The sequence below is a fragment of the Podarcis raffonei genome, chromosome 5 (assembly GCF_027172205.1).
Source record: "Podarcis raffonei isolate rPodRaf1 chromosome 5, rPodRaf1.pri, whole genome shotgun sequence".
Classification (NCBI taxonomy): Eukaryota; Metazoa; Chordata; class Lepidosauria; order Squamata; family Lacertidae; genus Podarcis; species Podarcis raffonei.
Genome location: NC_070606.1, coordinates 77486252 through 77500349, shown reverse-complemented (window position 1 = coordinate 77500349; position 14098 = coordinate 77486252). Strand labels below are relative to the sequence as shown.

The 14098-nt window shown below is 43.5% G+C and overlaps 1 protein-coding gene across 1 annotated transcript in view; it reads left to right on the top strand.

Moving 5' to 3' along the window:
* The window catches only part of WWTR1 (WW domain containing transcription regulator 1), an 85599-nt gene extending 79011 nt beyond the window's left edge, over positions 1 to 6588 (top strand). Inside the window, exons 4-6 of the mRNA XM_053390254.1 lie at positions 2008 to 2144; positions 3915 to 4027; positions 5139 to 6588. Coding sequence (XP_053246229.1) covers positions 2008 to 2144; positions 3915 to 4027; positions 5139 to 5323 — 435 coding nt within the window. The 3' untranslated portion in view covers positions 5324 to 6588. The remainder of the gene's footprint in view (positions 1 to 2007; positions 2145 to 3914; positions 4028 to 5138) is intronic.
* The last annotated feature ends 7510 nt before the right edge of the window (positions 6589 to 14098 follow it).

The window sequence follows — 14098 nt, the reverse complement described above, 5'->3', positions numbered from 1 at the left end:
CTGGACAACAGGAAATAGCCAGTGATATTATATTTCATATACATACTGTGATACTTACTGCCACTTCATTAGGTGTAGTACACACAGCAGGTTTGAGCAAATGTGAGCCGTCTGATATTCCTTTGTGCTGGGAGAAAAGAAGGGGGAAGCGGGTTTTAATTGTTTGATAGTTACCTTGTCCTGAAGTGGCGAAGAGCTTGAACGTAAAGGTACAGAGACACATGCAACTGCCCCCCCCCGGCAGGTTTTGTGTTATTTCTAACTGTTGCTGCTGTTAGTCAACGGGTGCAAGTGCAAGATTATATATGGAGTGAAGCAATAACAAGTATTCAATTGCCCACATTCCCATCATACATTCACAGGGAACTCTGGGAATTGTTGCCCTGTGAGTTTATGCAGGAGAAATTCCCAGTGGATTATGCCCACAGACAAACTTGCAGACCTGTAAACTTAGAATTGCAATGTGCTATATTTTTTAACTTTTCATATTTTTTTTTGGCTACAATCTGTAGTTGGATCGGTATGCAATCAGTTGTGTAGACGACTCTCAAGAGAAATAGGGATTCTCTGCTCTTTCCTATTACAGTAATAGAAGTTCCTTTTGTATTTTTCTTTAGGGAATACAAGTATAAATGGGAACACACCCTGTGTCATCATCTTTTCCCCCACTTGGTGTCACTGTCACACTACAAAAAACAACAACACCACAGACATTCCTGGCATTCTCTCATGTACTTCCTGTATAGAAGTTTTGCATGCTTACTTCCTCCTTAGTCAGTTATTATATTCCGAATAAAGGAAAGGAAACAAGGTGTGCTGCTGCACATTAACTGTAGGTCATCCTGGCACAAATTGTACCCACTTGTTAGTTCCTGGGTATGAGCGGCAAACTCCATGTATTGAATCAAATGATGCATGCATGCTGTCTTAACTTTCGTATCATGGGCTTCCTGCATTGTCTTACATCACTGCAAATCAGAAGTCGCTCCAGGAAATAATGATGCACCTACTGAGATCAGTATGTGGACATTTTGTAATGGCTTCTTTGGGACTGCCTGTTGAGAAGCTTATATCTGTGTTAGTGAAATTCTGTAATGTAATGAATCACCTCTTTCCCCAACCCCTCTGCCTTCCTTTTCTAGCCTGTGAAATAACGGAGGGTATTTGTTTCCAGCAAAAGGGGCCAGGGTTTGGAAAAAGAAACTGGGCAGATCTAGCAATCCTAACCTCATTTTGTTGTTGCATGTTTGTTTGTTGTTATTAATTTGATTTATTACCCGCCTTTTGCCACACCGTCCCAGGGAAGGTCACAACGATTTAAAATGCAACATTAAACACAGTTTATGTGGGGGTAAGGCCCATTGAATTCAGTGGGCCCATTAAATTCAGTTAGGATTGCCGCTTAAAATATTTGCAATGCCTTGTAACATTTGTGATCTGCAGGCCATTAGTAAGTCACGGCAATTTTGTGTATATGCATGTGTATGCCTTGTACACTTCAGCGGTAGTTCCCCAACTCCCCTTGTCCCCACGGATCACTTGGAACATTCCTAATGGACCGCTTACTGATTTTTTTTTGCCTGTTGTAGCAATTGCAAGGTGCAGTGCTAGATCCTGTATGATTTTAAATGGTGCTTTTGCAGACAATGCCACTGAACACCTGAAAGAAGTTTGTGGACCACTGATGATCCACAGACAACCTGCGCTAGAGCTAAGGTGCCTTGGTTCCTGACTTAGACATCTTATCATCTAGAGGTTGGAGATATGGGGCAACCCGAACCCTACAGAATTCTACGGCACATGTGTGTCCGCCTGCAGTTTTTTTAATTTTTTGTTTATAGACATGCACAAAATACCTCCCCAAAGCAAACCAGACCAGGCTGCAGGAAATAGGCACCATCCCTGGTAAATAGGGATGGATGGGGCATACATGGGACTCGTACCTCTAGAAACCTGTTTTCCAGGCCCCCCCGGCCCCAGCACTGACAGTTATGTATTCGTTTTCAGGAAGCTGATTTGTACAGACAACTTCCCATGGAGTCTGAGAACATGGCTCCAGTTCAGACTGCTGTGAGCACACCTCCTAACATGACACAAGACATGAGGTCTGTTACAAATAATGGTTCGGATCCCTTCCTGAACAGGCAAGTACACTGTTTGCTCACAAACATTTTTTTATATTCTGCAGCGTAGGCCGCATTTGGAATTCTCATACCTGCTAAGGCATGTGATTTCTAAGCAAAGGCATTTAGCTTTTCGGGTTGTAGACCGAGACAGAAGCCATCAGCTTTGCTTGTAAGATGCTTTAATAAAGCAGGTGTTTGATCCTTCTGATCCAGTTCCCATGTCACATTAAGCCATAGTTAAAAGCAAACCATGGTTTAATGTGGCAGTGCAGTGTGCTCATGCTCAGTGCTGAAAAGTTCTCACTCTGATCCTTCCCTGCTCCTGTTACAGCCACGCCACTGAGAAGCAAGCCAGAGTCTGGCTTGTCATGACGTTCAAACTTGGGTTTGTGGTCTGTTCTTCTCCAAACAAATCACAAGCAATAGCTAAGGTTTGTTCTTGGCTTAGTGATTAAGGTTTGTTCGGAAATTTACAAACCATGAGCCGCCGTTTTGGCATCACAACATGCTAGGCTGACTTTTTCCCCAGCAGCAAGGGGGGAGTGGAGCGGGATCTTTTCAGCAGCGTCTATAAGCATGCTGCATATTCACAATAAACCATAGTTTACTTTTAACTATGGTTTAACGTTAGATACAAACCAGGCCTCTATGACCAATTCTGATCTTACTGTGTATGACTCACACCTTATAAATGTATATCAGCCGGAACCTGGCCAAAGATCCTTGTGATTTGGGAACATTCCAGTGTGACAGGACAGGACTGGCATCTGTTCTGAGGACAACTTTGGCATAACTGGGGAGCATGTACACCGTATTAAGAACCTTGGCTGGTCCTAATAAGCTTGCTGGCAACTTTGCTTTAGCAGACCAACATGGCTGCTTTTCAGCAGTTGGCATCATTTTGTATTTGTGGAGGTGTGATTCCCTAGCATGGAGATCATTGCTATTGACTCCCAGTTAAAGTACTGGGTGTGGCGTGCTCCCCCCCCCAAAAAAAAGCCTTTGTTGCTGCCAAGAGGAGAATGGCTGGGAACAGATTTGGTTACTTGCAAATCACCATGCACTTCTGCTTGCAATGCCTACTTACTCGGTGCATAAGCTTTCTCCCAAGAACCTGGCTATTGATGAATTTGGAATTCTTGGCAAAGAGTGGGAGGGGGAGGGCAGATGGGAAAGAGAGAGCCTGGCCAGAGCAATTGGGACAGTGCAGGTATGGAGAGTGAGCTGTGCAGTGCACAAAGTACAGTATATGAATATATGAAGCTTCCTTATGCCAGGTCAGAATATATGTCCATCTGGCCCAGAATGGCCTACTGCAGAGATGGGGATCTCCTATGGCACTCCAGACATTGTTGGGCTGCCTCTCCCATCATCCCTGACCATCATCCCTGACCTTTGACCGTGCTGGCAAAGGCTGATGAGAACTGGGAACGAGAGAGATTACAGGGATCAGACCTGGAACCCTTTGCATGCAAAGCACCGAATTATGACCCTTCTCCTTAACGCATACTTACAGTAGCTCGTTTGGCTTCTGAGCTCTCGCCATGTTCTGCCCACCTGCCTAAACCACAGGGGTTAGAAGGTTTGCTTTTATCGCCCTATTCTGCGCTAGGTAGCAGATTTTAGGCTGGTGAGCTGGAACCCACAAACAAATGGGAGTACATTCAGGCCTATCTAGGGCATTCAGGCCTAGCTGCAGGAACAGCTGTCCTTCCCTAAAGCCATTCTGGTGACATATATCTGATGAGCACATCCTTGACCGAGGTTTCTTCATGTTTCGATTCATAGTGGGCCATACCATTCCAGGGAGCAGAGCACAGACAGTGGCCTAGGCTTAGGATGTTACAGCATACCAACTACACCTGAAGACTACCTCAGCAATGTAGATGAGATGGACACAGGTAGGAATGAGAAGCATTTTGATTTTGGGGGGGGAAATATACTTCTTAGCAACGCCCTAAGAGATCCGCTTGACTGTCAATGTTACTTTTGCATTTGCGCAGAGCACGTGCTTTCGTGTGGGCACAAGAAGACTGGGGTTCTGGGGTTCAAATTTTCCTATACATTATTGGTGGGGGAGAGGTAGGGAGGCCCTTAATAAAACCCACAAGTGTCCCTCCTTGACTCCCTCCAGTTTTAACCAAACCATAGCTCCCTACACCCTTCTAAAACTGAGAGCAAAGGCGCCCATTGCAAAGGTGAAGGAACCGTATTCTGACCCCCACCTGTAATTTGAGCTATCAGTCCTTCCATTAACCCCTTGGCATGGGTGGGGCTGGCACTGGCGACACAGGAGTGCAGAACAGGTACTCTGCACATGATCAGAGGTGCTCTCTTCTCCAGCTGGTCGTTTACATGAGAGAACCCGATTCCATGTTCAACAAGAACTTCTGAAACAGATTTGAGGGTTTGCCTCTGGAAGGTATTCTCCGGCCTACTAGAAATCAAAAGTTGTGATGGTCTTACGGAAATGTGATCCCCGACGGGTCTTCACAGATACCGACACAGGGAAACCTCTGTCCTGTAACTACATTTGGTGTTTGTGAGAAGTGAAGTGTGGTTTTGCCATCCAAGCACTGATTAGGGTGTGAGCTATATCGTTTTGAAAGTTGAGCCCCGCCAAATATTTCATCATCATCATCATCATCATCATCATTATTATTATTATTATTACATTGCCACTCCACTCCACCTTTTCTCCAAAGAGCTCAAGGTGACATACATGGTTCTCCCCCTCCCCATTTTATCCTCACAACAACCTTGTGAGGTAGGTTGAGCTACATGATCACCCAGTGAGCTTCATGGCTGAGTAGGGATTTGAGCAGAGGTCTCCCAGGTCGAACACTGTGACCATTAAGCCACACTAAAGTACCCAGGGCGTCTGGATTGGGAGATGGAAGCTGAGAGAGCAACAAAGTCTACCAGTAGCTAACAGCGGCTGATTTGGCATCAAAGGCCGAATAATTTCCTGGTTAAGCCCCCACCTCACTGATTCCTTCTCTTCTTTTGCAGGAGATAATGTAGCACAGACTCCCCTGAATATCAATCCACCACAGACCCGTTTCCCCGACTTCCTTGACTGTCTTCCAGGAACAAACGTTGACCTTGGGACATTGGAATCTGAAGACCTGATCCCCATCCTCAACGATGTAGAATCGGTCCTCAACAAAAACGAGCCCTTTCTCACCTGGCTGTAACTGATAGTGCAACGTTTTCTTTTCCTCCTAGCAAAACAAAAAATAAGGGCAGAGGATCCTCAAGCCTCTCAGTTAGCCATCCTTGGTGCCTTACCGACGTCTGCGAGACCCTTTTAATCAGTGAATCTCGGTCTAGATTTCACTGACAGCAACTTAAGTATGAAATATATAGATATATATATATATTTTAAGTAGAACTGCTTATATACGCATCTATAACCTTTCCTCTTTAGTTACATATGAGCGGTTCTCTTTGTCTTTTGGTGCATAGCTGAACTTAACAGCCATCAGCTACACACAACAAGTTTAGCAAATAATAAGAAAAGAAAATAAATCTGACCAGAAGAAGCTTTAGATTGTAAGAAGGCAGCTTAGTTCCAAAAATCCTGCACGTTATCAGGTTGAGTGCAGTTCTACAGCTGTATTTATGACAATAGTACCAAATGCTTCTCATCTTATATAACTTGAGCTTTAAAAATCATTGCATTTTTAAAAGTGAACTTGTGCTGTATGGAAAACAGATTTTTTTAAAAAAAAATCCTAATCAGCCACAAGGCTCCAGATCCAGATTTTTTGCAAATACACAAACAGTACTATTTGCATTTCCTCCCCACCTCACCCCCACAATATATTATTGAATGGTTTGTAGGTGAAATGTTTTAATTACAATTTTTTTTACACTACTACAATATTTTAAAATAGACCAGTTTGGTACTAATTGCTGCCATTTTATATATACACACGCACAGACATATAGATATATGTAAAACACTAAAAATGTGATTATGAAAGTGTTTTTTCCCCTAAGAAGTACACTTTATATGTAGCTGCTTAATATTCACTACAATTCTGCAACAGAACATGGTTTTCTTGCAGCTTTTAGTCTGCACAAAGCGGACACTCAACAGAACACCTTCCCCCTCCAAAATTCAGGATTAAAAATACGGCACAAGTTTGACACTTCTGAATGCAGTAAGAATTAATTTTGTAAAGCCTCATTATCTTCTCTTTATTTTTAGTAATTATTTTGTCGTTGAAATTTTTAAAGAAGCTAGAAACAGGAGTCTGACATTATCATATAGGTGATAAGCCAGCATCTATTTGTCAACCTGGCAAAGTTGCTGAGGATTCTTTACCCAATGGCTTTTTTTTATTCTTGACTTAATGGGACACAAGGCACTATACATGTTGTACTCCATACCTATAATATTCATATATAGGGTTGCTTTATTAAAAACAGCTTGATATGTGGGACTGAGAATGCATCAAGGATTTCAATCTCCACTTCCCCTGAAATGCAAATGACGTCCTGAGATCCTTAAGTATTTTTAATATTATTTATAATTATGAATTTTAAGCTTTTTTTTATATTGAAAAAAAATCATCTTTTTATAGAAGGCATTATAATTCGTGCAAGCCTCTTAATACACAATAGGCAGGGCAGGCAAGAGGCATAGCACTTTGCTGTGCATTAGTTTTAAGAGTAAGAAACCATTGCTGTAGCATCCTAACCTTTGCCTACTCATGCTGGCTGAGGCCGATGGGAATTCTAATCTAAAACACCTGGCAGGCACCAGCTTGGCAAAGGGATGCTATAGCACAATGTTGGACAGTGGATGGGTCCCCTCTGCCCACCCCTCTCTTTGGACTAGTTGAAGAAAAAAGGCAGGTGAAATGGGTGGGGAGGTTGAAGTCGTCAGAATTTGGGCTTGGAAGGAGAATGTTTGTAACGGGAAATAGCAGTGTTGGACTGTTTAGAAGTGCAGGTCAGGGAAACTGACTATATGTGGAACCACCACTGATCAAATCAATACCTGTGAATACTACCTTATGGGAGAATTGTTGCTTGAAGGTAGCTGAACTGACAGCACCAGGCTTGTTAGGTTTATTATTACTATTATTATTATAAATATTTTAAGATGTGGATGATGAAACGTAAAAAGTTCATTATTTGACTCACAGAGCCAGGGTGGGTGAGAAGACAGGTAGAAAGATAGGCATTTGTGAGTTCCGTTCATTTTAGCAGATCGTTGCACCCACAGAGTTTATTTTCAGTTAATGGGCATTCCCTGTGCCCTTCTCTTAAAGGGCTTTCCTCTCCTTGGCTGGCTTACCATATATAGTTGGTTATTAACAAAGTAGAAAGCACATCTTCAAACAGTGACCCTGGGTTTTCCTATTATTTATAGATATCGGCCATAAAATGCAAATCAGGCAGTCCTAAGGTGTTTATTCTCTTAGTATTTTTTTGGGGGGGGGGCTGAAAATGCTCAGAAAGCAGACAATATCCAGGGCCAGCTCCAAATCTAATGTAAATCATTGTTCTCTGGTTAGGGGCTTTATGCTTGCTTACAATATGTGAAAACAACCCCATGGCTCCCTGCTGCATCCAAGATAAGATCTGGCCATACTTGGACGATCGTATCTGAGATTTGAGGCTTGAATGAAGAGGGGCTGGCTTATCCGTGGGGGGTGGGGATCTGACCACATAAGTTTAGACTTGAAAGACCAGCTCCAAATTTTCATTAGCCATAGGAAAAGGGGAAAGGACTTCACGTGCCGGTTTGTACATCCAAAATACCCACCAACAATTCGTTTCAGGGAGTGGAAAATCCCTTTCGCTCATTTCCCAGAAAGTGTTCACATCTATATAAAGCGGGGGTCAGGTTAGAGAAGGAGCTTGGTGGCAGAAGAGGTGCTCAAGAAATTCCGGGTCAGAGGTTGCAACAGCAAGGATAATTAATGTATTGCCTTGTGCCAAGGACACCATCCCAAAGAGGGAGGCAAAATTCAGGGCAAGTGGTGCCATTTCTAGAACAAACCTGATTTAGAAGCAGCATATCCTGTGTGTGAACCACATGGTATGCACCAAGGTCTTTCCCATTCATTTCTGTGGAAGGGACATCTCCATGCCTGCATCCCTTTGACCCAGCAGAGTGAACTCCTCCATAGAAGTCAATGGGGATGTTCATTTTATTATTGGAGCACCTCCAGATCTTTGGACGGGGGGCTGTGAACATGGGAAAACCTGGGAGAAAGTAATTATGCTGTTCTTTGCTCCACTTCCCTCTTGTCTGAAGTAGCTTAAAGTGAAGAGGGACACATTTTGATTAGGAAAGTATGCTTGGTTTAAGTTTGCAGTTCTAAGCACACTTACCTGGAAGCAAGTCCTGTGGAACTCAGTGGGGCTTATTTACTTTCCAGTAGACACGCTTAGGATTGTAGAATAAGGAGTATCTCCCCTGGAGAGTTTAGAGCAACCTTCTCCATCCTGGGGGCTGTCAGATGTTTGCTCCAGTCATCCCTGAGCATCAGCCAGGCTGGCTGAGGCTGATGGGAGCTGGAGTCCTGCAATGTCTGGAGGCCACCAGTGGGTGGGGGAGTCTCATTCAGAGCTATACTGTGAGAGCTAAGAATCAGGCCTGAGAGGGGGACCTTCTGGGCTTCTACAACCTCTGGTTCCCTGTGACTGTGATTTAAAAGGCAGTGTGTGTTATGCTATGGTGAAAGCTGCAGTTAAAACATTAACTACTATTGTAAAACAACTGCCAGAAACTTGTTTTTTAAAAAAATTAAGTAATGAACCAAACGATAGTGAAGATTTTGAGGGGGGTGTTGTTCTAATATTCAGAGAAGTGTGTGTGTGTGTGTGTGTTTTAGGGATGGGGGAGAGAACAGGGGCTTTCATTGAAGCCCTCTTTTCAAATACTTTTTTTTTAACTTTAAAAAAGGCTTGCAGACACAGGCAGCCTTGTTTCTAGTGGAATCTATTGTTAATTATTTGACAAAACGTTGACATGTGACTTTTGGCTTGTGAAACCCAATTTTAATTTTTTTATACTACACTACTTGTATCGACAATGAACGGATATGCGAGTGGCACCGAGTCGATCAGAAAGGTTGAGTGACTTCATATGTAAATGCTGATTTATATGCAAATGGTGAGGTGCTGATTACTTGTCATCCAGTTGTGCTGTTAAAAGCAGTGGTTTTCAAACGGCGCTAAAGGGAAGCCTGGGGTACCTTTCAGGAGCTCCTCAATGAGACCATAAGTAATGGTGGATGACCCAGCATGAAAGAGAGAAGACCTGCCACCTTGCGTGTAGAGCCAGCGCAGCGTAGAGGTTAGAGCACGGGTGTCAAACACAAGGCCCGCGGGCCGAATGCGGCCCGCCAGACCTCGTCATGTGGCCCGTGTAGCGCCGGCCGTTCTACACAGGAAACCTCCACTTTACATGCATTCAGGAAACCTCCACTTGCTTTTATATTGAGCGCATGCCATCCTGTGATGTGACAGATACAACCGGCCCTTTGAGGGTGACCAAACTGCTGATGCGGCCCCCCGATGAATTTGAGTTTGACACCCCTGGGTTAGAGTGTTGGACTAGGACTTGGGAAACCAAGGTTCAAACCCTCACTCAGCCATAAGAACTGAAGAATTGTCCTACTGGATCAGTCCAGTTGACCATGTTGTCCAGGAAGCTGTTTTCACAGTGGCCAACCAGATGTCCACAGGAAAGCAAAATCTTGACAGCAACAGTACTCTCCCTTCCAGCGATTTCCAGTAACTGGTATTCGGAGGCAGAACATTGGGGTTTGTAGCCACTGATAGTTTTATCCATGAATTTGCCTAAATTTTTAAAGCCATCCAAGTTGATGGACATCACTGCCTCATGTGGGAGCGGATTTCATAGTTTTAACCTTCTCTTATCTTTCAACATTCATCTTCGTTGTATGTCCACAAATTCTAATGTTAGGAGACAGGGAGAAACACTTGACGCCATCTACTTTCTCCATGCTGTGCACTTCTATCATGTCGCTCTTACTTGCAAATTAAAAAGTCTCTAATGCTGTAACCTTTCCTGGTGGGCTCTTGCTCCATCATCTTGATCGTACCGGCTGCCCTTTTCTGAACTTTTTCCAAGTCTTTCGAACTTTTCCCAACCTTTTTGAGGTAGCAGCATTATTACAATGGCAGGTTTCATTTCATTTCCTATTGACCTATTGGCATGGAATTTGCTTTCTTCACAGCTGCCACACACTGGGTCAACATTTTCATGGAGCTATCCACTATGAATCCATAGTCCTGCTCCAGTACAGACCCTATGAGTACATATGTGAAATTAATACGTTTTTGTGCCTTTCCACTTGTTTACATTGAATTGCATTTGGCATCTTACCACGGAGGAGGAGGAGTTTGGATTTGATATCCCACCTTATCACTACCCGAAGGAGTCTCAAAGCGGCTAACATTCTCCTTTCCCTTCCTCCCCACAACAAACACTCTGTGAGGTGAGTGAGACTGAGAGACTTCAGAGAAGTGTGACTAGCCCAAGGTCACCCAGCAGCTGCATGTGGAGGAGCGGGGACGCGAACCCAGTTCACCAGATTACGAGTCTACCGCTCTTAACCACTACACCACACTGGTGTGGAGTGGTCCTTTTGGAGTTCTTCACACACACACCCTTTTTTGTTCGTTTGTTTTAACCACCCTGAACACTTAAATATCATCAGCAAACTAGGCCATCTCACTTGCTCACTCCTTCCTGGACCATTGTATATGGTCTTTGGAGGACCCCACTTCCTACATCCTTCCATATGGAAAACTTATCCATCTATTCTTTCTCCCTGCTTCATAAGAACTTAATAATAGCCATCTGGATCAGGTCAGTGGCCCATCTAGTCCAGCATCCTGTTCTCACAGTGGCCGACCAGATGCCTATGAGAAACCAGGGAGCAGAACGAGAGCCTTCTCCTTTCCTGTGGTTTCTGACAACTGGTATTCAGAAGCACTGCAGCCTCTGACTGTGCGGATAGAAAGCCCAGACATCATGGCTAGTAGCTTCCTGTTACTTAACCAATTCCTGATCCACAAGGGGATTTTGCCTCTTATTCCTTGACTGCTAAGCTTGCTCAGGAGACTTTGGTGAGCTGTGAAGCACCAGGGGTGGCTTTGGGCCAGCCTAACCTACATCTCAGGGTCATTATGAGGGAAGCTTCTTGAAAGACAACTGGGATGGAAGGGTAGTAAAAAATTAACCCTCCGTTTCCCTCCCCCTGTAACAGAGGAGTATTGGATGAGTTTTAGGGTTCGTTCTCAGGTCATGTTAAGTGGCAATGAGGTCCAACAGGCGTAGTCTGTGCCCCGTGTTCACTGAGTTTACACCCTAGAATCCTTCCCCAAAATCCTCTGCAGCAACTAGGGGTTATGTAGCAGGTTTGCCAGAGTCCCTCAGCCAACGAAAAAAAGGATTCCCTAAAGGCAGAAGTTTGAAAACCGCTGTACTAGAAGGTAACTATTGGGAAAGAAGGCTTCATGAAAACAAATGCGGTTTTTTGTGTTGTTTTTTTAAGAGTTGGGTGGGAGGGACTAGTCTCTGTTTTCAGTAAGGGAAATGGGTGATGAAACACATGTTTCGGTTTTCTTAATACACTACATCCATGTTATGTGCTAATACTTTAATACTTTTTTTATTTTATTTACATCAGTTTGTTATGCTATATGCCATCTTGTGTGAGCATTTGTTTTTCAATGTAGAATGATTTGCATACATAGCGTATGCTTCAAAATTCAATCAGATCAAACGGTTGTATCCAGAGTTTGGTTCTGGTTTTTCTTTTTTTAAAAAAAAATATTTCTTTTAATATTGTACAAGAAAAAAAATAAAATAAAATAGAAATGGATTTAAACTTCCAATCTATGTACTTGTTGATGTAATGGCGTCCAGTCACTCTTGGGGATGGGGGTAGAACTTCATAGGAAACTCCCTTCTATCAAATCAGACCATTGGCCCATTTATCTTGGTATTGCCTTACACTGACCGGCAGCTGCTGCTCTCTATTGCTACAGGCAGGTGTATTTCTTAACTACCTAGTGATGCCTACCAGAGAGGTCCGGCATGCAAAGCCAACGAGGTCCAGTCCTTCCTTTCTCTAATTGAGCTTGTATATTGTGACTAGAAAGAAAACGAAGATAATGGTTCTTTCATTTGGCATGAAGCTAGGTCTGATACCTCTGTTTTAGCAACGAGAGCATGACGATTAAAACAATTGTCCGAAGTTTCTCCTGGCAGAGGGGGAAAGCATCTCGTTAATTTGTACGTGACGGGTTGCCATTATACAGGCACAGAAAATGAGACTGGGAGAGAAGAGTTGGCAACCTAATATGTATTTGACGAACTTGTTCATACTATTTTCTGTTTCCCTAATGCATCAAGACATGCCTGGAGATGGCTTTGTTCAAGCTGGAACGACTCCTGTGCTCTCTCAACAAGGTACGTTCCCAGGGGTAGAACACTCAGGAAAGCGAAAAGCACCAGAAGATGCTGCCAAGCTAAAACTGACTTCATTTTTATTTATGGGGCCAAGTCACAAGAGGGCAGTACATTTCTTCCTTCCCAGCTGTATTGCAATTAAATGTTCGAAATGTGGCATTTCTGAGATCATTATTGCTCAGATGATATTTCTGGGAGCATTTCAGTGACTCTAGGTTATTTGCCTTGTGCCACTGCTGTTGTAAATGGTTTTGCTAGCTGCCTTTGTGATTTGAGAACTTGACAGAAGTCTCTGACTACAGACGTTCGTGGCCTCAGATAACCCAGTTCTTAACCATGCAAAGAAAACCTGAGACCTGAGGGAATCTGCTTTTGAAGGCAATGGGCTTTCACCTTCCTGTTCAGGTCTGTTTCTGTGCTTTGCTTGCCAACATGGATAGCTGTCCGAATAACACGAATGCTGGAACAGATTGAAAAATGGGTTGCTTTTCCCCATTCTTCTGTAGAAGATGTTGGATATTCACGCTTGAGCCCTAGACAAGGAGGATGGGCTTTCTCAAGATATCAGATCTCTGTGGTCCACTTTGATGTTAGGCTGAGCAATCCTGTGTTGGGGGGATGTGCATGAAGTGGCAGAGAGTCCCATTACTCCCAAATCTATGCTGCCATGCACTAGCCATGGCAAGAATATTGTGTGTGTGTGTGTGTGTGTGGTCCCAGGAAAAGGTCTAGCAGATACTTGTTTTAAACACTACACCCCCAATGAAACCAGTGTGAGGAAAGTAACTATCCCAGCTCTGGTTAGGCATAGATGGTGGGTTCAGCCCTGGAGCCTTTTGAGTGAATGAAGGGGTTTCAGATCCAGCAAGGCCACCTCCAATCTACTCCAAGATCAGCCAGTTTTGAGGACCTACCATGGAGAGAAAGAGCTGGCAATAAATCTGTATTGAACTTTCCAGGCTCAGTGAGCCTGTGGTGTCAACAAAATTAGGGACCCAGGAACAGAGGCAGCTGCCTTACACTGATTCAGATCATTGGACCAGCTAGTTCTGTATTGTCTACACTGACTATTTTGAATGGGAAACCAGGGTTGATGGAACTTCAGGCTCAAAGTCATCATCCCATGAAGACACTGGGTCTTGCAAGTAAACATGCATAGGTATGGGGTGCTCTCAGAAAGACGGATACCGAATGTCAGCGAAAAAGAAACCCGAGTCAACATTCAGAACACACACAAAGTTTATACCGAAAAAGAAAATTGAAAAACACTTTAATTATTTGCATATCATGCACACAACCCCACCCCAGCACAAAGGTCTTAATATATACAGTGAAATATTTGTGTCACAGAATTGTAATTCCATGAGCATAAAATAAATCGGGGGCAATCATTAAAATAACATCAGAATTTGTATTAGCTGCTAACAATCAACAGAAGCTCACAAATATGTTTGGCCAGAGCTGACAGCTTTCCCCCTTAGTTTTGCTCCCGTGTCTTCAA